The sequence below is a fragment of the Cololabis saira genome, chromosome 3, assembly GCF_033807715.1.
Source record: "Cololabis saira isolate AMF1-May2022 chromosome 3, fColSai1.1, whole genome shotgun sequence".
NCBI classification, from domain to species: domain Eukaryota; kingdom Metazoa; phylum Chordata; class Actinopteri; order Beloniformes; family Belonidae; genus Cololabis; species Cololabis saira.
In genome coordinates, this window is record NC_084589.1 from 6,319,670 (window position 1) to 6,344,293 (window position 24,624).

A 24,624-nucleotide genomic window follows, 5' to 3' on the forward strand; every position below is an offset into this window, starting at 1 on the left:
CAAGTAAATTTTCACTTGAAATAAGTAGGAAAATCTGCCAGTGGGACGAGATTTATCTTCTCATTACAAGCAAAAAAGCAGATTTTTCTACTTATTTCAAGTGAAAATCTACTTGAAACAGGTGAAAATTGTTGTTTTTTCCAGTGATGAGTCTTGTTTTAAGTGTAATGAGATTTTTTTACTAAAATGAGACATTTTAACTAGAAATAAGACAAATATTCTTGTTGAGATTTTGAGTTTTTTGCAGTGATCCATTTTACTTATCCTGTGAAGGACAGAGTCATATTGATACGTTCAGAAAAGTGTTTTTTATTGTTGTGTTTTGATGTATTTGATGTAAGCCCAGTGGATATTTAAAGCTTACAGAAGGCTGCATTTAACTGCTGCTATGTCATTCCTGCAGTATTTCTGCAGCTGTTTTGGTCACTGCTATTATTTGTAATATATTATATTATTTGTAATCAGCACAAATTATCTGTCCCCATATGATCAAATCCACCATCCCCCCTGATTTCTTTTTACTTGAGTACTGGTTTTACTCCCTAGCCCACTTCCTTTTCCCCCAAGTGGTCCTTGTCTCTTACCAGGCCGTCATTGTAAATAAGAATGTTCTTAATGGCCTGCCTGGTTAAATAAAGGCGAATGACTGAATGAATATCAAATAAAGCGATACAATCGTTTTTTTTCTCTCATTATCGTATAATGTTCACAAAGTTTAATGCGATTCATGTCATGGGTAGTGTATTTTGAAGGATCAAATACATCCCATATTATCAATTTTATATCGTGCAAGAAATGATGGTCATGGAAATCAAACTTTGAAAATCGACTGTGCGTGTGTGCAGAACCACAAAGTAGCATTTCTCAGCAGGGAGCATGGATTGGCAGAATACCAGCCCAAGCCTCCATGGGGCCTAAGCAAAATTAGATTTTTGGGCCTTCCATTACTGCCAATAATACTGATTATTGATCATTCACACACCCACTATAAACTGATTTCATGTTCTTCCCTGTCATTACAAATACAATTGTAAAACTAGATGGAAGAACTTTTTGTTGTAGTTAGATTGTAATCCACAGTGATTAAGACCATGGAAGCTACAACAGATTAACAAACTTGCAGAAAAATCTTTCAATGAATATTTTGCAAAGTCAACAACAACTATCCATCCATCCATCCATTGTCCACCGCATTATCCGAGTCCGGGTCGCGGGGGCAGCAGTCGGAGCAGGGATCCCCAGACTTCCCTCTCCCCGGACACTTCCTCCAGCTCTTCCGGGGGGACTCCAAGGCGTTCCCAGGCAAACCGAGTGACGTAGTCACTCCAGCGTGTCCTGGGTCTTCCTCAGGGCCTCCTCCCGGTGGGACATGCCCGGAACACCTCACGAGGGAGGCGTCCAGGGGGCATCCTATACAGGTGCCCGAGCCACCTCAGCTGGCTCCTCTCGATGTGGAGGAGCAGCGGCTCGACTCCGAGCTCCTCCCGGGTGACAGAGCTCCTCACCCTATCCCTAAGGGAGCGCCCCGCCACCCTGCGGAGGAAACCCATTTCGGCCGCTTGTATCCGGGATCCCGTTCTTTCGGTCATGACCCAGAGTTCATGACCATAGGTGAGGGTGGGAACGTAGATCGACCGGTAAACCGAGAGCTTTGCCTTTCGGCTCAGCTCCCTCTTCACCACGACGGACCGATACAATGACCGCATTACTGCGGACGCTGCACCGATCCGCCTGTCGATCTCGCGCTCCGTTCTCCCCTCACTCGTGAACAAGATCCCAAGATACTTGAACTCCTCCACCTGAGGCAGGAACTCTCCCCCGACCTGGAGGGTGCAAGCCACCTTTTTCCGGTCGAGAACCATGGCCTCAGACTTAGAGGTGCTGATTCTCATCCCAGCTGCTTCACACTCGGCTGCAAACCGCCCCAGTGCATGCTGAAGGTCCTGGCTCGAGGGAGCCAACAAGACCACATCATCTGCAAAAAGCAGAGATGAAATCAAGTGGCTCCCGAACCGTACCCCCTCCGGCACTTGGCTGCGCCTAGAAATTCTGTCCATAAAAATAATGAACAGAACCGGTGACAAAGGGCAGCCCTGCCGGAGTCCAACACGCACCGGGAACAAGTCTGACTTACTGCCGGCAATGCGAACCAAGCTCCTGCTCCGGTCATACAGGGACCGTACAGCCCTCAGCAGAGGGCCTCCGACCCCATACTCTCGGAGCACCCCCCACAGGATGGCACGTGGGACACGGTCGAAAGCCTTCTCCAAGTCCACAAAACACATGTGGACTGGTTGGGCAAACTCCCATGCGCCCTCGAGCACCCTGCGGAGGGTGTAGAGCTGGTCCAGTGTTCCACGGCCAGGGCGAAAACCGCATTGTTCCTCTTGAATCCGAGGTTCGACTATCGGCCGAATTCTCCTCTCCAGCACCCTGGAATAGACTTTCCCCGGGAGGCTGAGGAGTGTGATTCCCCGGTAGTTGGAACACACCCTCCACAACAACAACTAATAATGAATTTAACTTGTAATGCACTTTACATTCAATGAATCTCAAAGTCCCCTCTCAGCCCCTCTGTACACCACCAAACATTCAAACACATTCACAAGGGGCAAGGTGTCTGCTGGCCTGTCCCTTCAAATCTGTCAGGTCCCGTCAATGAGACGGGGTCATCCCGTCTGTCATCCCGTCTTTCGTCCCGTCTGCCCCCCCAGGACAAGGACCATCAGTCAGTGGAGGGGGTAAGGTGTGGGGGATGTGGAAACCGCCCCCACCTCCATCACAGGCTCTCATCACAACATTCTGACACCAAATCAAACCAAAACATGTTTATTACAACTTTTAATTGTGTGTGAACACACCAGCGCTACAACCAGAGCTGTAAATCAATAATCAATACTCAATAAAGTGCAAACACTGATAGTAAAGTTGAATTCCTAAAAAGAGAAGCTAGAAACAAGATTTCAAAACACAAGTATAAGAAGGATTTTTAAAAAAACAATCTTTCACACCCCTCCGCCTCCAGACGACAGAAGGCCACAGAAGTGAGCGGAGGAGACAGGACAGGTCTGTAGGGGGAGGAGAAGACGGGTCTGGATGGACGGGTCTGTAGGGGGAGGAGAAGACGGGTCTGGATGGACAGGTCTGTAGGGGGAGGAGAAGACGGGTCTGGATGGACAGGTCTGTGGACGGAGGACTAAAGAGGAGCCGGGACAGCGGCTGAAGGCTTCACTCGTTCTCAAACTTGCTGTAGGGGTGGTCTGCGTCCCCGATGAGACCTGAGGAGGAGGAGACGTCAGAGAGTTCAGGGTCCAACACGTCTGGATTCATTCTGGAATAACTCATTACGTTTACATGCAATTCAATTCAATTCAATTTTATTTATATATCTAATACAACAAATGTTGTCTCTAGGATCTTTCCAGAGACCCAGAACATAAACCCCCGAGCAATTATTACATAAACAATGGCAGGTAAAAACTCCCATAGTGGGAGAAACTCAGAGAACGGAGAGCTCTGCCAGGAACATAAGGCACTATCAGGTCTCTACATGCAGCAGTTCAATCGGATTTCTGATCGTGTAAGACATCGTTCAGACTTTTAAACTGCATGTAAACACCTCAATCCGATCTGCTTCGGACCTATTTCGGACATTTAATAATATCGGATAGGAACACCTAGATAACTCGTTCACAGTCGGAATGTTAACTCCATGTTTACGGAGACATCAGATATTGCAGTCTGCGCATGCTGGAGAATTTCCTCAGGGGCTTCACCCGGAAGTGAAAGGAGACGGCACGTGTTAAATAGTTGTTTAAACACCTTTAAAAAGATCGCGAAAGAAAAGAAAGCTTCATCAAGACACCGAAGCAGATCAAAATAAAGTGGGAAAATATACGGAAGGCGTAACATTGACGCCAAACAAAACAACCGTCAACCGGAAGTGGCTCTTTGTTGAAATGGTTACCATGGTTACAGCGCCACCTAGCGTCACGGGGTCAGCCATGCTCAGGACATTTATCCCATTCTCTGAACAGCATGTAAACTCAGATAAGTGATTGGGTCTTCTGGATGTTTATCTGATACAATCAGAAATCTGAGGGATGTTTCAATCAGAGCAGAGCAGGATTCATACTCACCATACTTCTTGCGGATCTCATCGTGTCGCGTCTTTCTCTCCGTCTTCCTGTAGGAAAAACAAAAAGACAAACAGTTCAAACACACAAAGCAAACACGACTCAGAACCTCTGAAAGTAGGACCTTCAGTCTGACAGCTCGTCTCTCAGGATTTCAGGGCAATCAGAGGAGTTGAGCGGCAAACAGATGCATCGTGTCAGACGGGGACAGAAACCATCTCTGGTCCATCATCATCAAACTACAGGATCACATTGGTGTTGTGGGAACCTCACCGCTCCTCGGCACGCTGCTTCATCTCCTCCCTCTTCCTGCTGTAGCGCTCCTCATCTCTGTCAGGCCTGGGGGAGAGCAGACAGGAGGAGAAACATCCTGATGAGCTGGATCTGAAGGAAGGATGGAGCTTCTCCTCTCTTCTTTGGAAGCAACACAACGTCAGTAGCAAAGACGTAAAAGAGAGGCTGAGAAACTAAAAACATGTCGTAAAGAAAGAAGAAAAGAAAGTCCCCCTGCTCCTCGCCATGGCGACAGAGACAACTGGAGGACGTTTGCTTTTTAACTAGATCTGGTTTAAGGTGGCAGGGCTGCCCCGTGTGATCTGTGATTGGAGTTTAGAGGATCTGCAGATGGACTCATTTACCTAATGATCCTGCACCATTCCAAAACTTTAACTTACTGCTTAGTCAATCATGCACCTCTTAAAATGTCAGCTGGATGACCTGAAAACTGCATTTATTAATGCTCTAAACCTCACATTTCAAGTTCTCTGAAACATGATTCCTATTATTAGGGCCCGTGCACTTACAGTGTGAAGGCCCTATTGTATCTGAAGGAATTTTCCTTTTTCGACGAAAGGAGGGCCTTTTTTTCCCCCTAAACGTGCCCCAAAAGTCACCAAATTTTGCACCAAGCCAGGCCTGGTGATAAATTTGATATTTAATGGTTTTCATTAATGGCCGTGGCCTAACTGCTCAACAGCGCCCCCTAGAAAACTTTGAGCCTCAAGCCCCACAATACGGTTTGACGTACATGCACAAAAATCGGTACACACCTGTATCATGTCGCAACTTAAAGAAAAGTCTCTTGGCGCCATGGCCGAAACCCAACAGGAAGTCGGCCATTTTGAACATTTTGAATTAATAGCGTAATTTTGGCGCAATTTATGCCATTCCTTCGGCAGTTAATACGGCCCGAACCGTAATGTGCACCAAGGTGTGTTATACATCAAAATGTGCGTCTCCATCCTGCGACAACACGTATTACTTTTCTCAGTCAAAAGCGTTACCGTGGCGATAGATGCCAAAAAGCGCGCCCCCCCTTCATCTGATTGGTCTATATTTGATAATTAGCCCCACCCCCTTCTTCTGATTGGTGGATATGTGACAGTTCCTATTTTCTGCCATAACTTTAGAATGGTTTCACATAAAGAGTCGTGGGTGGTTTCATCCACTAAATGTCCAGGCCTGAAGAATCTACATGCAAGTCATACAAGCTTCCACTGCGTGCGAGGGCCCATTCATCGCTGCTTGCAGCTTTAATTATTATTGTTTTGTCAGTTGTGCACCACATGACACGCAACAAGAAGGGATGGAAATGAATGCAAGGTGCTGCAGATTATTTCTTGAATTATTTAAGTCAGAAAAAAGACAGAATATGAGAGGTTCTTGCTTCCCCTGCTCAGGTGTGGTGTGATCTTACTGTGAGGAGCGTTTCCTGCAGCAGCAGCAGCAGCAGCAGCAGATGGCGATGCTGATGATGATGACTCCTCCCACCACGGCCAGAGCGATGATCAGAGCCTCGAAGTTCACTGAGACAACCGCACACAGACACAAGCATCAGCATTCATGCTCTGCCGTCCAGGACGTCACATGCTTCTTGTCACTTTGAAACCTCCCTTTTTCCTCAAGCGTGAAACAGAAACAGCAGCCCTCTCAACTCTCAACTGAAGTGAAACCACAGCGCACTGCCGTTTCCACAGAAACGAAACTTAAGAGACCGTTTAATCAGCTTCAACCATAAACTAGATTCTACCTATTTATCTTTTGGTAGAATTCAGATTCTCCTGAAGCTGAAACACTTTACAGCCTTCACTTCATCGACACACTCGGAGCAGCTTTTATGGTTCAACTCAAGCAGAGCTCAACACATTCCCAGCAGGATTAACCAGATTTTACGCCTCATTCCAGACTGATTTTCAGATTCTGTTTGAGGTTAGTTACCCTAACGGTTTGAGGTTAGTTACCCTAAAGGTTTGAGGTTAGTTACCCTAAAGGTTTGAAGTTAGTTACCCTAAAGGTTTGAAGTTAGTTACCTTAAAGGTTTGAAGTTAGTTAGTTACCCTAAAGGTTTGAAGCTGCTTCCTGCTGTTAATGTTTGTCAGACCTGTTTTACGTTCCCTGATACAGTCTCATCGTCTCATCAGTAAAAACCACTGTAAACATGGCCGACTATAAACCTTAGGACTTCAAATTTGCATCAAACAAACAGTTGTTGCCAAGAAACCGCTTGAAATAACACAAGTGAGGTCATTTCTGGTGCAACCGGATTTGAATAAAGCAGTTGTGAAGCTGGAAGCTTGCATGGCCTGCAGTGCAGCAACCAGCCATGAGCTGCGTCTGAAATCCCATACTTCCACCCTAATGAGTCGCAAAAACAATATTTAGTGCATCCGAAACATTAGTATGTACACAATAGTATGCGCTATCCATACTCATTCTGGAGAAATGTATTAGTGTGGATTGATGGACACTAGCTAAGCAGAAACTTCCCACAATGCAGGAGTTTTCCTTCCCACTGTTTGGCTTAAGGTTTTTCTCCCACTAGGGGAGTTTCTACCTGCCATTGTTTATGTAATAATTGCTCGGGGGTTTATGTTCTGGTCTCTGGAAAGATCCTAGAGACAAATTATGTTGTAATAGACGCTATATAAATAAAATTGAATTGAATTGAATTCATCTGGCTCGAGGAACCGGTTTGGTTCAGTTTCTCACCCAAACCGAAGAGGAAGTACGTGAAACCCCGGGACTGACACGAGCAGCCTTCATGCTCTTTTAAAGTCGGCAAGTTAGAGGAATAGAAAGTTGATGCAGAAGAGGAGAGAAAAGAAAATGAAAAGAAACCGGTTTATTTATTTGAATGATTGATAATATTTGTAGCTTAATGAAACGTTTGTTTATTTATTTGAATGATTGATAGCCTAATATTTGTAGCTTAATGAAACATGTATTTTTTTGAATGGTTGATCATACATGTAACTTAATTAAACAGGTTAGGAAACTATTTGTGGACTTTGATTCTTTGAAACGAATCTATTTCCTGTTTGTTACTGTACCATAGGTGAGCGGAGCTGAGCGGAATAGAATATCTCCCGTTGCTGAGTCGTATCTCTGGTCCGTCCTAGTTCCTGGAGAATCAACACTGTGCCCGTTGCATAAGGACTTATGGAACTAATGATTTCAACTGAAAACACATTAAAGCATGAATAACTGATGTAATATTTATGTTTTTTGGTAAGTGACCTTGGTATAAGTGAGATAATGCCCTTCCAGGTGGACATTAACATAAATATATGGACTTCGCAGGGCGTGAAACGTCCTCCACTTCGCGTTGGACGGTTCCATATAAGTCCATATATTTATGTTAATTGACACCTGGAAGGGCATTATCCCTTACTTACACTTAATCTGCAGCTGCGTTGCAGCAGTCATGTTGTGGTTTTGAACAGAACTGTTGCTGCTCTGCCAGCTGACGGCTCCTTAAACCCCGGCGTCATTCATACACAACGTCAGCATGACGTCTTGAAGCTGCCGCGTGTACGACCAGCAGCTTTCTGGTGGGATCTTCCAGCCTAAAACAACGTCAGCATGACGTCTTGAAGCTGCCGCGTGTACGACCAGCAGCTTTCTGGTGGGATCTTCCAGCCTAAAACAACGTCACTGACGTCCCAACCATTCTCCACCTGGAAACCCTGAACAGGAAGCTGCAGGGGTAGCGTCGCCACCCGTCCCTTCAAATACGGAATTGTTACTTCATTGGGAATTAAAAGTTGCGTTCCGTATTGAACCAATACTGACATATATTATGCTCTTATTTATTGATGACATAATTTTGAATATATTGCAACACTTCATTCGTAGTAAATTCAACTAAAGGTGAAACAAATATATTATTTCCCACTACATTCAAAGTGAGATATTTCAAGCCTTTATTAGTTATAATTTTGGTGATTGTGCCTCACAGTTTATGAAAACCCCAAATAAAAAATCTCAAAATATTTGAATGTTTTATGAAATCAATAAAGAATTTGATCAAAATTGTAACAAATAAAGGTTTAACATATCTTGCTTTGCATGTAAGACTGTGAAACGATGTAATATATTAGTTTCACCTTTTAAGTTGAATTGTTGAAATAAATGAACTTTTACACAATATTCTAATTTTCCGACCTTCACCATAGGCTATACAGGACTGTCTCAGAAAATTAGAATATTGTGATAAAGTTATTTATTTTCTGTAATGCAATTAAAAAAACAAAAATGTCATACATTCTGGATTCATTACAAATCAACTGAAATATTGCAAGCCTTTTATTATTTTAATATTGCTGATTATGGTTTACAGTTTAAGATTAAGATTCCCAGAATATTCTATTTTTTGAGATAGGATATTTGAGTTTTCTTAAGCTGTAAGCCATGATCAGCAATATTATAATAATAAAAGGCTTGCAATATTTCATTTGACTTGTAATGAATCCAGAATGTATGACATTTTTGTTTTTGTAATTGCATTACAGAAAATCACAATATTCTAATTTTCTGAGACAGTCCTGTATTTATATTTACCATAGGAGCATCGGTTATTTCAGTTGCTATATGGTTGTCTGTCTGTACAGTCATGCAAGTTCAATGCTATTAAAGCACTTTAAACTTTAAATGAAAGTTTTTTCATAAAAAATAAATACATTTCTATTCTGTTTAGAGGTTTTGGGGATGTTCCTTTTTTTGGCGCCTGCGCTGCTGAAATCGGGGCGACCCTTATTTCTATTTGTGAAAGGTGGCAACCCTACGTAGGGGAGTGTTGTGCAACACCCGTGCTAACTTTCAGAGCAGAGCCGTGATTGTGTTTGTGAAATCACCTGGTGACATAAATGCTCCTCCTATTTTCAGCAGTATTTGTGGTTTCTGTCACGCTCAGAATGAGGAAGCGGCTACAAACAATTCTACTTTTAACCACGACTGTCTGTTGAACAGCACTGATTACTCCCATGGCCCTGTGGTTGATTACTTTCTTAAGTGATGCCAGGATTCTTTTTTATCTCTTAATTTATCAAAGACAAAGGACATGTGTATTGATTTTAGATGTTTTCAGCCCTCTCCGGATAGGACAGTGATTAAAGGAAAGATGTAGAAATTGTAGAGTCCTATAAGTATCTGGGAACTATAATAGACAATAAGATGACATTTGCAAGTAACACCAACTTCATTTACAAGAAAGGTCAGCAGCGTCCGTACTGTCTTAGAAAACTGTCCAAATTCCATGTTGATGGGTCAATGACGTGACGCCTATATTTTCCAAAAAACAGTTTTTTTTGCCAATTCAAAAAAGGTTTAAATGGATAAAAAAATAGCATATATATGACCGACCTGTCCCACATATGGACTCACTTGAATTTTACAAAAAAATACTAATTATTTGGGATTTTGTTGTTGTTTTAAGCGTCAAAATGTCATGTGGTGCGACTGTCTGACCAGGACCCTTGTTTTGAAAACTTTTTTTGAAATCACTCTAAATGTTTTTAAATCAATCTTCTTCTATCTGGCATGATTTCTGAACTGTCTTGTAGTGTGTAAGATTGCAACACATTTGTATTTATATTTCCATCATAATATACAAACAAAGTTTGACTGATGTCCATTTTATGAAATATCATGTGGCGCAACCATTACAAAAAACATTTTTGTATAATACTGAAAAAAAAAAAGATGTTAAGGAAATACATTTATTTTAATGAATATGAATCATGGTTGCACCACATGACTTTTTTAAGGCTAGTGCCAATTCATCTTGACAAAAATCACTTAATTTAAATTTTTTATATACATTTATGTGTACACAACATTTTTAATGTTTGAACTACTGCAATAGATATTCTTTTTTTTATTATTTTAAAATTGACCTGTTGGAAATTCTTATTCGTCATTGACCATGATTCATCCTTGATGTCCATGTTCTATCGTTCTTTCATTGAGTCTGTATTAACCTTTTCCTTCAGATGTTGGTTTTCATCACTTAGGGCAGGGGTGTCCAAAGTGGGTCCTCGAGGGCCACAGTCCTGCATGTTTTAGTTGTCTCCCTGCATCAACACACCTGATTCTAATTAACGGTCGTCACCACCTTGTCATCACCAGTCTGGATAGTTCTGTTGATGACCAAGCTCCTTGTATCACGGTTTGATAAAAAAAGGGACACATCTAAAACATGCAGGACTGCGGCCCTCGAGGACCGACTTTGGACACCCCTGACTTAGGGTAAAGCAGAAAACTGTTCTTACCAAGATGGTTAATGTCTGTAGTAAAATAACTGGCTCTGCTCAGGGGACTCTACAGGACCTGGATAACAAACAGCTGTATAGGAAAGTTTCAGTTCCTCCCATCGGGTACATTGCTCAGACTTCCACTTGTCAAAACTAACAGATATAAACATTCTTTTGTACCTTCTGCATCTCCCTTCTCAATTCCATGAGGAAAAGGAAGCTGTTGTGGGGCTTGGTTTTTTAGATTTAAACTCGTTGTCGTTTACTATGTGTATATGTGTATATATTGCTGCAAAATGAATTGCTCCATTGGGGACAAATAAAGTTATTGAATGATTGATTGATTGATTGACATCAACTTCCCCTTCCACCACCCCAACATCCCTGAACCGCAGAACCCAGATAGCTGGGAGGGAATTCATGGAAATCGTGCACTTGGTGACAAGTTTTTGATATTTGGCATGGTGTTAGTTATGGACATACGGTTTTCAAAAACCACCGCAAACAAATTGGGACGGCCCCCTAGTGGCCGGTTTGCAGAAAATTCTAAATGAATCAATCAGCAATAAGGCGATAGAGGCAGCATTGTAGGTGATAAGTGAGTTTAAACATGCACAGCTGATGTTTTTGTGTGTGTTATTTTAATAAAATCCAATTCTTTCACTGTGACTTAGTTCTGAGGTTCTGTTCATATTAAGCCTGAATGAAGTAATAATAAATAATAATAATACATTTTATTTATATAGCGCTTTTCTGGGCACTCAAAGACGCTTTACATTAAAACAAAACACATAATACAAATTACAATTACACAGGACAGTACAAAAGGACACAACATGAGACAGGACATTAATCACACATTAAAAGCAGGTCACTGTTCTCACCCAATCAGATTATTGATACCACAGCGATAGTGACCTGTCCAATAAACAGAAAATTGCATTCCTTGGTGGTGAAAATAGTGGCCTAGTGCCCTCTATAATCTTTCTATGTGACTTCATTCTAGAGATATGGAGTTTTTTGGGACAAAAAATGACCTTGAAAATTTAAATTTGACCATCAACATGACAGGAAATGTATCTCAGAATTGAATTCCTAGCACTAAAAAGTAGAGAAAGTGACAATATTCAACAATCTAGGACTAAGAGAAGCTGAGATATGACCTTTGGTCTTTTCGGCGGGAGCCATTTAGAATTTTCTGCAAACTGGCCACTAGGGGGCGTCACAATTTGTTTGCGGTGGTTTTTGAAAACCTTATGTCCAAACCTAACACCATGCCAAATATCAAAAACCTGTCACCAAGTGCACAATCTTTATGATTTGTGACATATTCCCTCCCAGCTAAGACGGGTTGGAGGACACAGTAGAAAGGTGGAGGACTCACGCCAGCAGACGCCCCAGCGGGCCTGGGCCAGCGGGCAGAGCGAGGGCGGGGGCAGCAGCCAGGTCACCGGGTAGTCCGAGCAGTTGCTGCTGGTGAAACACCACAGGCACTGGAGACACCACACACACACAGGGCCAGAGGTCAGGTTAACGGGTTAACAGGAATGCTGCCGGGACGGAAGTGGAGATGAGCTGTGATCCCAGTCCAGACCAACCACGGCCTGGATTCTGGACCGGTTCTCCTCTTGGTGTCGAGCAGCTGGACCCTGTTAGGTGAATGTTTTAATGACACTCTCCTCTGCAGGTGAAAGATATTCCGTCGTCTAAATATATATAAAATATTGACTATGTTTCCATGCATCAATAACCCTTTTCTAACCGGAATATTAGCAATAACCCGGTTGCACACGGCCATGTAAACACCAATAACCCCTTTGAATAACCAGAATTTGATCATATTCCGGTTTATAAAAACCTGAATATGACCCCTGGGTTACTCCTTTTCTAACTGAATATTGGGTCATGTAAACGCCTAACGGAATATCCCCATCAAACGGAACATGAATTTGTTTTCTGCACATGTTCTGTTCACAAGGAATCCTGGTCTTTTGAGTCCAGGAAGTTCTTCTAAACACGGAGAAACCAAGACCAGGAGGAGACTAATCACTTCATAAATGTAATGAAGGATATGAACATTTCTGCATTTGTAGACGGTAGAAAGTACCGGGATAGAAGATTTACAAGAAGGTGAGTGAAGCAGCATTTGTAGGAACTCCAGACCAGATCCAGCTCCGCTGGAAGACGCTGGAAAAGGAGAACTACAGGGTCGAGAAACAAAACGCTACCAGTGGGTCTGATTATCCACCGTGCTGCTGTTATTGTGGTTGTTTTGGATTTGGATACAGGAAGAAGAAGCAGAAATGACGGGAATTGCGTCATGATGTTCTCCGTGCGTCGCTGGTTTGATCCAGATATCCTGAATGATGAATCACCATGTAAACAGGGATAATCCTGTTAGCTCACGCATGGAAACAGATTATTCCCAATGTTTCAGTAACCGGAATATTGACCGTAACCCTGATTTTGACTGCATGTAAACGTAGTCATTGTTTTAGACACATTTGTTGACATGGGTTCTGCTTGTAATGTAAAATGTAAAAATGGATGTTAACAAAAGAAAGAAGCGAATTTACAGAAAAAACAACTAAATATGTCACATGTTTAACCTGAATTATGGTTCTGCGTTAAATCGACGCAGAGCCTACGGCGTAGGTTACGCGTTGATTTAACGCAGAACCATAGCTCAGCCTTTAGGCTCAAACCACTGCGTACGGAAGAGTATCAGGGCCAGGCAGGATAAAAATAAAAATAATATTTTAGAGGAGGAAGATTTTTTTTCTTCATTATGCACTTCGAGAAAAAGCCGAAATGTTGAGAAAAAAGTCGAAATGTCGAGAAAAAAGTCGAAATGTCGAGAAAAAAATCGAAATGTTGAGAAAAAAATCGAAATGTTGAGAAAAAAGTCAAAATGTCGAGAAAAAAGTCGAAATGTTCAGAAAAAAGTCGAAATGTCGAGAAAAAAGTCGAAATGTTGAGAAAAAAGTCGAAATGTCGAGAAAAAAGTCGAAATGTTGAGAAAAAAGTCGAAATGTCGAGAAAAAAGTCGAAATGTCGAGAAAAAAGTCGAAATGTCGAGAAAAAAGTCGAAATGTCGAGAAAAAGGCGAAATTTCGACTTTTTTCTTGACATTACGTCTTTTTACTCGAAGTGCACAATAAAAAAAAAATCCTCCACTCTCAAATTTTTTTTCTCTTGCCTGGCCCTAATACTCTTCCGTAACTGCGAAACAAGTCCATGTGCACGTTTAACAACAGAGGTGTGTCCTGCTCGTGCACGGCTGCTCGTGCACGGCTGCTCGTGCACAGCTGCTCGTGCACAGCTTACTCGTGCACGGCTGCTCGTGCACAGCTTACTCGTGCACGGCTGCTCGTGCACAGCTGGTCCAGCTGGGGTCACAGTGGGGTCTGCATGGGTCTGATCGTGCACGTACCTGTGCGTGTGGGACGCAGGCATCGCAGCTCCTGTGGGCGGAGCAGGCTGAGGAGACACGGAGAAGAGACTCGTGAAAAACACGGGACGACGTTTCAAACACACATGCAGGGGCATTAAAGCCTGATTTATGGTTCCGCGTTACACCAACGCAGGCCTACGGCGTATGTACGCGTCGACGCGTACCCTACGCCGTAGGCTACGTGCGTCGATTTAACGCAGAACCATAAATCAGGCTGTAGACTCACGCGGAGGGGGTGGGGAGGTGGTCTGGCTGAAGGCGCTGCTGCAGAGCAGCGCGGCGGCGAGGACGCTCCAGACACGGCTCCAGGGCGGGGAGGCAGACATGGTGGAGGACCAGAGGACCGGTGGGGGGTCGACGGTGTGTGTGACCCCGATAAAAGCCCGATAAAAGCCCGCTCGCTCCTCAGAAACGCCCCGTAGTCGGATAGGGAAAACCTTCGCTGCTCTGTTTTGCTTCTTCTGGAACTTCCTGGAACGAGAGTAGCGGGGGCGTGGCTAGCGCCCTGGGGGCGGGGCTAGCGCGCTGGGGGCGTGGATAGCGCGCTGGGGGCGGGGTTAATGCGCTGGGGGGCGGGGCTAGCGCTTGATTCATATCAGAGTAGGGGATAAAACAGGGTGGCGACATTTCAACAGAGGTGGGTAGAGGAGCCAAAGATTGTACTCAAGTAAAAGTACTGTTACTAAAAAAGTACTTGGTAAAAAAACTACTCAAGTATTGAGTAACTGTTGAGTAACGTCTGATTTATTTTTTTGACACAACCATTCAAACAGACAAAAGTACAAAATAATCATCTTCAGGCAAATTAAATCAATAAAATAAATTAATAAAAAATAAAAAATTGCTTAAATTAAAATAATTTCAAAGTAAATTCAAGTACCTTAATAAATAATAAAATAAATAAAATAATAACAGAATAAAAAAATAAATTAAGCACAAGTAGCACAACATTTCAAGCCTTTGTACTTTTCTTTTTTAACCAGGCAGAACTAGAACAAACATGAACTCATAGAAACTCTGTGTGTGTTTGAGTCTGTGTAAATGTGACAAAACATGCAAAAACAAACATTTTTCCCAAAGAATCACCCAGTGATGTCATGAGATTGATGCGTACGCGGATAAAAGGGATAAAAGAAAAGTAACAGCTCAACGTAGCCTAATGTAGCGGAGTAAGAGTAACAGTTTCTTCTTCACAAATCTACTCAAGTAAAAGTACAAAGTACAGTGATTCAAAACTACTCCTAAAAGTACAACATTTCCCAAAACTTACTCAAGTAAATGTAACGGAGTAAATGTAACGGAGTAAATGTAACTCGTTACTACCCAACTCTGCATTTCAATTCAATTCAATTTATTTGAACACACAAAAATCAACAGATTATTAAAGTCAGTTTCTGCAGATTCTCCTTGGGAAGACGAGGATCCTGCTCCCTCTCATCCTTGATCTGCAAATAGAAATATCATTTATTTTCCTGCTCCACTAACACAACTAATCATCATCATACCATGGTATGATCACTGTTCTACATAAAATAATAAATGTAAAAAAAAAGCGTGTCAGACCTCGTCTTGATTATTATTAACATTTTGGATTGACTGAGAGCACTGCAGTTGTTAAATAATAAAATTAAACCTCAAAAATACAACTTGCCTAATATATTGTGCACACAGTGTAGATGAATACCTTGTAGTGGTGTGTATATTTCATTTATACTTTTATTTTGTTGCCATTGATGAATATATAGACATTAAGATAGTGAATGCTCGGATGCTAGATTACTTTTTCTCACTCTTCTTTCTGTTTCCCACTTGTTTGGTTGATGTGCACATATGATATTGCTAGAGGATATTGTAAAAAAGCCAACTTTTACACCGGATACACCTCTTTTTTTCAAATTGTTCCCCGTTTGGAGAAGTCAGAGTGGGTCAAACACTACTGCACGTGGTGCAAATGAAAAAACGTGCTGCAAAAAACAAAGACAAATGTAGCATCATCAAACGCGCTGCAAATAGAGAAACGATGCAAAGCACAAAACCATATAAAACAAGAAACCATCTTCAAAAGAAAAACGCTTCATAACCGGTCACTACAACCGGAAGTGCTCCAAACCTGCAGGGGGCGCAGCTGACTGAACCACAGTGTTTACATCCATGGTTTAAACATACAGCGGGAACGGTAATGTGATTTAATGTGGTTTATATCACTGTACAACGCTGTACATTACGAGACGTTTCTTTTTTATATTTTACACCAGACGATACAAGGCTGCACATTGGTCTCTCTGTACTAGGCAAGGCAAGGCAAATGTATTTATATAGCACAATTCAACACAAGGTAATTCAAAGTGCTTTACATTGACATTAAAAGCGGCAAGACATAATTAGACAGTAAATAATTTGACATAATTAAACAGTAAATGACAAATAAGATTGAATAAGATGATAAGAAAAGAAGTAAAATAATAAAAAGCACAAGCTGTTAAAAATAAGGGCAGTAGAGTCCAGCAGGTAAGTTTAATTTAGGAGTACGCTTCAGTAAACAGTAATGTTTTTATCCTGATTTAAAGGATCTACAGTGTGAGCAGACCTCAGGTCTACAGGAAGTTTGTTCCACCGGTGAGGAGCAGAATAACTGAACGCTGCTGAACCTTGCTTGGTTCTGGTTCTGGAACCACAACAAACCAGATCCAGATGAAGCTCAGGGGTCTGGGAGCTTCATAGGAACTAACAGATCCAGCATGTATTTTGGTCCAAGACCATTCAGGTCTTTGTAGACCAGCAGTAAGATTTTAAACTCTATCCTTTGACTCACTGGAAGCCAGTGTAGCGATTTAATGACCGGTGTAATATGGTCCAGTTTCCTGGTGTAATATGGTCCAGTTTCCTGGTGTAATGAGGTCCAGTTTCCTGGTGTAATGTGGTCCAGTTTCCTGGTGTAATATGGTCCAGTTTCCTGGTGTAATATGGTCCAGTTTCCTGGTGTAATGTGGTCCAGTTTCCTGGTGTAATATAGTCCAGTTTCCTGGTGTAATGTGGTCCAGTTTCCTGGTGTAATATGGTCCAGTTTCCTGGTGTAATGAGGTCCAGTTTCCTGGTGTAATGTGGTCCAGTTTCCTGGTGTAATATGGTCCAGTTTCCTGGTGTAATATGGTCCAGTTTCCTGGTGTAATGTGGTCCAGTTTCCTGGTGTAATGTGGTCCAGTTTCCTGGTGTAATGTGGTCCAGTTTCCTGGTGTAATATGGTCCAGTTTCCTGGTGTAATGTGGTCCAGTTTCCTGGTGTAATATGGTCCAGTTTCCTGGTGTAATGTGGTCCAGTTTCCTGGTGTAATGTGGTCCAGTTTCCTGGTGTAATGTGGTCCAGTTTCCTGGTGTAATGTGGTCCAGTTTCCTGGTGTAATATGGTCCAGTTTCCTGGTGTAATATAGTCCAGTTTCCTGGTGTAATGTGGTCCAGTTTCCTGGTGTAATGTGGTCCAGTTTCCTGGTGTAATATGGTCCAGTTTCCTGGTGTAATATGGTCCAGTTTCCTGGTGTAATATGGTCCAGTTTCCTGGTGTAATATGGTCCAGTTTCCTGGTGTAATATGGTCCAGTTTCCTGGTGTAATGAGGTCCAGTTTCCTGGTGTAATGTGGTCCAGTTTCCTGGTGTAATATGGTCCAGTTTCCTGGTGTAATATGGTCCAGTTTCCTGGTGTAATATGGTCCAGTTTCCTGGTGTAATATAGTCCAGTTTCCTGGTGTAATGTGGTCCAGTTTCCTGGTGTAATATGGTCCAGTTTCCTGGTGTAATATGGTCCAGTTTCCTGGTGTAATATGGTCCAGTTTCCTGGTGTAATGTGGTCCAGTTTCCTGGTGTAATGTGGTCCAGTTTCCTGGTGTAATGTGGTCCAGTTTCCTGGTGTAATGTGGTCCAGTTTCCTGGTGTAATATGGTCCAGTTTCCTGGTGTAATATGGTCCAGTTTCCTGGTGTAATGTGGTCCAGTTTCCTGGTGTAATGTGGTCCAGTTTCCTGGTGTAATATGGTCCAGTTTCCTGGTGTAATATGGTCCAGTTTCCTGGTGTAATATGGTCCAGTTTCCTGGTGTAATGTGGTCCAGTTTCCTGGTGTAATGTGGTCCAGTTTCCTGGTGTAATATAGTCCAGTTTCCTGGTGTAATGTGGTCCAGTTTCCTGGTGTAATGTGGTCCAGTTTCCTGGTGTAATATGGTCCAGTTTCCTGGTGTAATATGGTCCAGTTTCCTGGTGTAATATGGTCCAGTTTCCTGGTGTAATGTGGTCCAGTTTCCTGGTGTAATGTGGTCCAGTTTCCTGGTGTAATGTGGTCCAGTTTCCTGGTGTAATATGGTCCAGTTTCCTGGTGTAATGTGGTCCAGTTTCCTGGTGTAATGTGGTCCAGTTTCCTGGTGTAATATGGTCCAGTTTCCTGGTGTAATATGGTCCAGTTTCCTGGTGTAATATGGTCCAGTTTCCTGGTGTAATGTGGTCCAGTTTCCTGGTGTAATGTGGTCCAGTTTCCTGGTGTAATATAGTCCAGTTTCCTGGTGTAATGTGGTCCAGTTTCCTGGTGTAATGTGGTCCAGTTTCCTGGTGTAATATGGTCCAGTTTCCTGGTGTAATATGGTCCAGTTTCCTGGTGTAATATGGTCCAGTTTCCTGGTGTAATGTGGTCCAGTTTCCTGGTGTAATGTGGTCCAGTTTCCTGGTGTAATGTGGTCCAGTTTCCTGGTGTAATATGGTCCAGTTTCCTGGTGTAATGTGGTCCAGTTTCCTGGTGTAATGTGGTCCAGTTTCCTGGTGTAATATGGTCCAGTTTCCTGGTGTAATATGGTCCAGTTTCCTGGTGTAATATGGTCCAGTTTCCTGGTGTAATGTGGTCCAGTTTCCTGGTGTAATGTGGTCCAGTTTCCTGGTGTAATATGGTCCAGTTTCCTGGTGTAATATGGTCCAGTTTCCTAGTGTAATATGGTCCAGTTTCCTGGTGTAATATGGTCCAGTTTCCTAGTGTAATATGGTCCAGTTTCCTGGTGTAATGTGGTCCAGTTTCCTGGTGTAATGTGGTCCAGTTTCCTGGTGTAATATGGTCCAGTTTCCTGGTGTAATGTGGTCCAGTTTCCTGGTGTAATGTGGTCCAGTTTCCTGGTGTAATGTGGTCCAGTTTCCTGGTGTAATATGGTCCAGTTTCCTGGTGTAATGTGGTCCAGTTTCCTGGTGTAATGTGGTCCAGTTTCCTGGTGTAATATGGTCCAGTTTCCTGGTGTAATATGGTCCAGTTTCCTGGTGTAATATGGTCCAGTTTCCTGGTGTTATATGGTCCAGTTTCCTGGTGTAATATGGTCCAGTTTCCTGGTGTAATGTGGTCCAGTTTCCTGGTGTAATATGGTCCAGTTTCCTGGTGTAATATAGTCCAGTTTCCTGGTGTAATATGGTCCAGTTTCCTGGTGTAATATGGTCCAGTTTCCTGGTGTAATATGGTCCAGTTTCCTGGTGTAATGTGGTCCAGTTTCCTGGTGTAATATGGTCCAGTTTCCTGGTGTAATATGGTCCAGTTTCCTGGTGTAATATGGTCCAGTTTCCTGGTGTAATATGGTCCAGTTTCCTGGTGTAATATGGTCCAGTTTCCTGGTGTAATATGGTCCAGTTTCCTGGTGTAATATGGTCCAGTTTCCTGGTGTAATATGGTCCAGTTTCCTGGTGTAATATGGTCCAGTTTCCTGGTGTAATATGGTCCAGTTTCCTGGTGTAATATGGTCCAGTTTCCTGGTGTAATATGGGCCAGTTTCCTGGTGTAATGTGGTCCAGTTTCCTGGTGTAATGTGGTCCAGTTTCCTGGTGTAATGTGGTCCAGTTTCCTGGTGTAATGTGGTCCAGTTTCCTGGTGTAATATAGTCCAGTTTCCTGGTGTAATGTGGTCCAGTTTCCTGGTGTAATGTGGTCCAGTTTCCTGGTGTAATATGGTCCAGTTTCCTAGTGTAATATGGTCCAGTTTCCTGGTGTAATGTGGTCCAGTTTCCTGGTGTAATATGGTCCAGTTTCCTAGTGTAATATGGTCCAGTTTCCTGGTGTAATATGGTCCAGTTTCCTGGTGTAATGTGGTCCAGTTTCCTGGTGTAATGTGGTCCAGTTTCCTGGTGTAATGTGGTCCAGTTTCCTGGTGTAATATGGTCCAGTTTCCTGGTGTAATGTGGTCCAGTTTCCTGGTGTAATGTGGTCCAGTTTCCTGGTGTAATATGGTCCAGTTTCCTAGTGTAATATGGTCCAGTTTCCTGGTGTAATATGGTCCAGTTTCCTGGTGTAATGTGGTCCAGTTTCCTGGTGTAATATGGTCCAGTTTCCTGGTGTAATGTGGTCCAGTTTCCTGGTGTAATGTGGTCCAGTTTCCTGGTGTAATGTGGTCCAGTTTCCTGGTGTAATGTGGTCCAGTTTCCTGGTGTAATGTGGTCCAGTTTCCTGGTGTAATGTGGTCCAGTTTCCTGGTGTAATGTGGTCCAGTTTCCTGGTGTAATATGGTCCAGTTTCCTGGTGTAATGTGGTCCAGTTTCCCGGTGTAATATGGTCCAGTTTCCTGGTGTAATATGGTCCAGTTTCCTGGTGTAATGTGGTCCAGTTTCCTGGTGTAATATAGTCCAGTTTCCTGGTGTAATGTGGTCCAGTTTCCTGGTGTAATGTGGTCCAGTTTCCTGGTGTAATGTGGTCCAGTTTCCTGGTGTAATATGGTCCAGTTTCCTGGTGTAATATGGTCCAGTTTCCTGGTGTAATGAGGTCCAGTTTCCTGGTGTAATATGGTCCAGTTTCCTGGTGTAATATAGTCCAGTTTCCTGGTGTAATGTGGTCCAGTTTCCTGGTGTAATATGGTCCAGTTTCCTGGTGTAATGTGGTCCAGTTTCCTGGTGTAATATAGTCCAGTTTCCTGGTGTAATGTGGTCCAGTTTCCTGGTGTAATATGGTCCAGTTTCCTGGTGTAATATGGTCCAGTTTCCTGGTGTAATATGGTCCAGTTTCCTGGTGTAATGTGGTCCAGTTTCCTGGTGTAATATGGTCCAGTTTCCTGGTGTAATATGGTCCAGTTTCCTGGTGTAATATGGTCCAGTTTCCTGGTGTAATATGGTCCAGTTTCCTGGTGTAATGTGGTCCAGTTTCCTGGTGTAATATAGTCCAGTTTCCTGGTGTAATGTGGTCCAGTTTCCTGGTGTAATATGGTCCAGTTTCCTGGTGTAATGTGGTCCAGTTTCCTGGTGTAATATGGTCCAGTTTCCTGGTGTAATATGGTCCAGTTTCCTGGTGTAATATGGTCCAGTTTCCTGGTGTAATATGGTCCAGTTTCCTGGTGTAATATGGTCCAGTTTCCTGGTGTAATATGGTCCAGTTTCCTGGTGTAATGTGGTCCAGTTTCCTGGTGTAATATGGTCCAGTTTCCTGGTGTAATATGGTCCAGTTTCCTGGTGTAATGTGGTCCAGTTTCCTGGTGTAATGTGGTCCAGTTTCCTGGTGTAATGTGGTCCAGTTTCCTGGTGTAATATGGTCCAGTTTCCTGGTGTAATGTGGTCCAGTTTCCTGGTGTAATATGGTCCAGTTTCCTGGTGTTTGTAAGGACTCTGGCGGCAGCGTTCTGAATCAGCTACAGCTGCCTGATAGATTTCTTGTTAAGGCCTGTAAAGATGCCTTTGCAATAATCCAACTTACTGAAAATGAATGCATGAATACGTTTTTCCATGTCTTGTTTAGACATCATCAAACTACAGGCCACCGATTGGTCGGGGGGTTGGAGTCAGACGTCTGAGTCAGGAGGAGGAAATCAGAGAAAGAGACTCTGACGGATTCTGGTTCATTTTATTCAACCAGCAACAGCAGCAAAAGTCTGTTTCATGATCCAACTCTGAGGGTCAGATGTTCATAAACCTGGTGCTGAGGAGAGAAATAAAAAGATCTAGACGGAGATAAGGAACAACCAGATCTACCAGGAGATCTGTCTCTTCATAGCTGCTCACGGCTCCAGCTGACTTTTCAGCAGCGCAGAGACAAACTAACAATAATTAAAAAGCGTCGCCGCTTGAAGCTTCTTTCACTCTTATCTTTTAACTTGATATAGTGCAGCAGGTTAACTCATTTTTTCAAGACGATACTTCACTTTGGTAAAAAAACATAAAATTTGGCACAGATACTCTCCAAGGTCTACTCTTTAGGAAAAAGGTGCGTGCCACTCAAAATTCCATTAAGACAACCCTCAGGTTGTCTTAATAGTAAGTAAGCCGACTGAAAATATCAGGTTGTGAGAGTAACATTTTCATAAATCCATATTCTCGTGACAACAATCAATCTTACAAAATTCTCACTTTTCCAGGATACAAGTTTCTATATGCTGTATCTAAAGAACTGTAATGGATACAGACATGCACTTGGTACCAAAATGTCCACAATCCCCAACTTTATATTAAACTTCAATATATTTATGTGGCTTAAATTCAAGGCATTTCCAGTTATAAAGAGGGCCGCCCTCTTGGAATTTTGAGTGGCACGTGCCTTTTTCCTAAAGAGTAGACCTTAGAGAGTATCTGTGCCAAATGTCATGCTTCTTTACCAAAGTGAAGTATCGTTTCACTAATCTGCTGTACTAATATCAAACACAAGCCACAGACCCAGCAGCACATCTATCATCTCCTCCAGGTTCTACATCTTTAGTGTTGTTGTCTTCTTCCTTTAGATCACACAATCAAATACGTCACAGCAGCTTCTCCAACCTCCTACTTCTGCTGCAGGTGCTGAATTGTAGTGGAAAAGAAACCAGGCCGAGTTGAGTCGAGCTGAGTAGGTGCTGGTGGAAAAGTGCCATAAGATGGTTCTACCAAAACCACACCGAGTCTAAGCTGCTGAATCCGGTCAACACTGAAGGGCAGAAACCATCTGGTGCAGCTCTCTCCCCCACAATTACTGACATAACTGACACGGTACGTTAGACTGCTGGAAATATCCCAACAGCCTCCCTGAACGACTACAATCTGTTAGGACTGTGGTCTAACGAGCAGGCCGGGTTACAAGCAGGAACAGCAGGAATATCATTCAACTAAAATGAAGTTTATCAAAGGCACAAAAGCCTCAGATGATGCGTGTCTGTGTCACACTGTTCACTGATCCTGATGAGAAATAATGCTCTATAAATCTGTATTTTCCTGTTTAGAGGCCTCAGGAGGGAATGGAGGATCAGCAGGTTCATGAGGTAAACTCTAGTGTGTTAGAGTCTTATCTGCAGCTATAGAACAAGACTCTAATAGTTAGTCTCAAACATAGCTTGGTGGTAGATATGCTGCAGGGGGGCACCGACATGATCCACTGGGCGGTGAACATCACCTTTCTTCTCCTCTCCTTGTCACGGCTCAGACAGGACAGAGAACCCAAAAGCACAACACCAGGCAGAATCAGAGTCCGTGAGGCTTTAATACTGGTCAAAGACAGGCAGGGGTCAAACCGGGCAGACAGGCAGATCAGGCAAACAAGTCCAAAGGGGCAGGCAAAAATCCAAAACCGGGAGTCATACAGGGTTACAGGCAGGCAGGAACAGGACAGAAATCAGGAACGCTGGAAAGCGAGGCAAAAGCACACGACAATCGGGCAAACTAGAAGGTGGAAATGGGCCGGTATATAAAGGGAACTGCTGATGAGGGAAACCAGGTGTGGAGCTGGGTGGGGAAGCACAGGTGAAGGGAATGAGTGGATTTCTGGCTGATTAGGGTGGCAGGATCTGGAAAGACAGAGGAGTGAGTTAAACAGTAAAAAAAACCTATCCTACACTGTGAAACTGTGACTCTCCTCTTCCCTTCCTCTCTTCTCCATTACCATTTTTATTTATTATAAATATCTCATAGCTATCATTTTTGTCCATCGTTCCTGTAGTTTCTTGTGCCGGCCCCCCTTTATTCTCTTTTGTGTGTGTATGCAGGCCGGAGCCTCGGGAGCTGCGTTCTGGCCTGCGGTCCCGGAACCAAACCGGATCCCCTCCGGCCCCTGGCTGCACCTAGAAATCCTGTCCATAAAAATTATGAACAGGACCGGTGACAAAGGGCAGCCCTGCCAGAGTCCAACATGCAGCGGGGACAGGTCTGACCTACCAAGCACTTGCTCCGGTCGTACAGGTCCGACTGGCCCTTTCTGCTTCACCTAGGGGTTTCATTTCAATTAAACCAAATAATGTTTAGCAGGGGGACTGTTCTTATGCTCATCTTAATAAAGTTGTCCTCTTTAAGACGCTGTTTGTTAAAAAGGTCACAATCAAAATACCTGCAACATCTTGCCACATTTAGCTTCAAACAATGTTTACAAAAAGTGGTGTACATTTTTTTTGTCTTTTAAGCTCATTTGGAATATGTATTAACCTTGAAATATATTAAAATGTTAAATCTAAATTTAAATGTTAAACTTAAATGTTAAATCTGAATGCTAAATCAAATCAAAACTCAAATTAGAACCAACTAATCGGGGGAATGAGAATTTGGACATACATTGGAGTGACA

The 24,624-nt window shown here is 42.9% G+C and overlaps 1 protein-coding gene across 1 annotated transcript; it reads right to left on the reverse strand.

Annotated features, from left to right (window-relative positions):
• Positions 1-2,813: 2,813 nt before the first annotated feature.
• On the reverse strand, positions 2,814-14,615 carry LOC133440829 (pituitary tumor-transforming gene 1 protein-interacting protein-like). The gene is made up of 7 exons (XM_061718151.1): positions 14,347-14,615; positions 14,100-14,146; positions 12,051-12,159; positions 5,833-5,941; positions 4,410-4,475; positions 4,140-4,186; positions 2,814-3,278 (listed from the first exon to the last, which is right to left on the reverse strand). Exons 1-7 carry the CDS (start codon positions 14,444-14,446, stop codon positions 3,229-3,231), a joined length of 528 nt encoding a protein of 175 aa, XP_061574135.1. The 5' UTR covers positions 14,447-14,615; the 3' UTR covers positions 2,814-3,228.
• Positions 14,616-24,624: the final 10,009 nt, after the last annotated feature.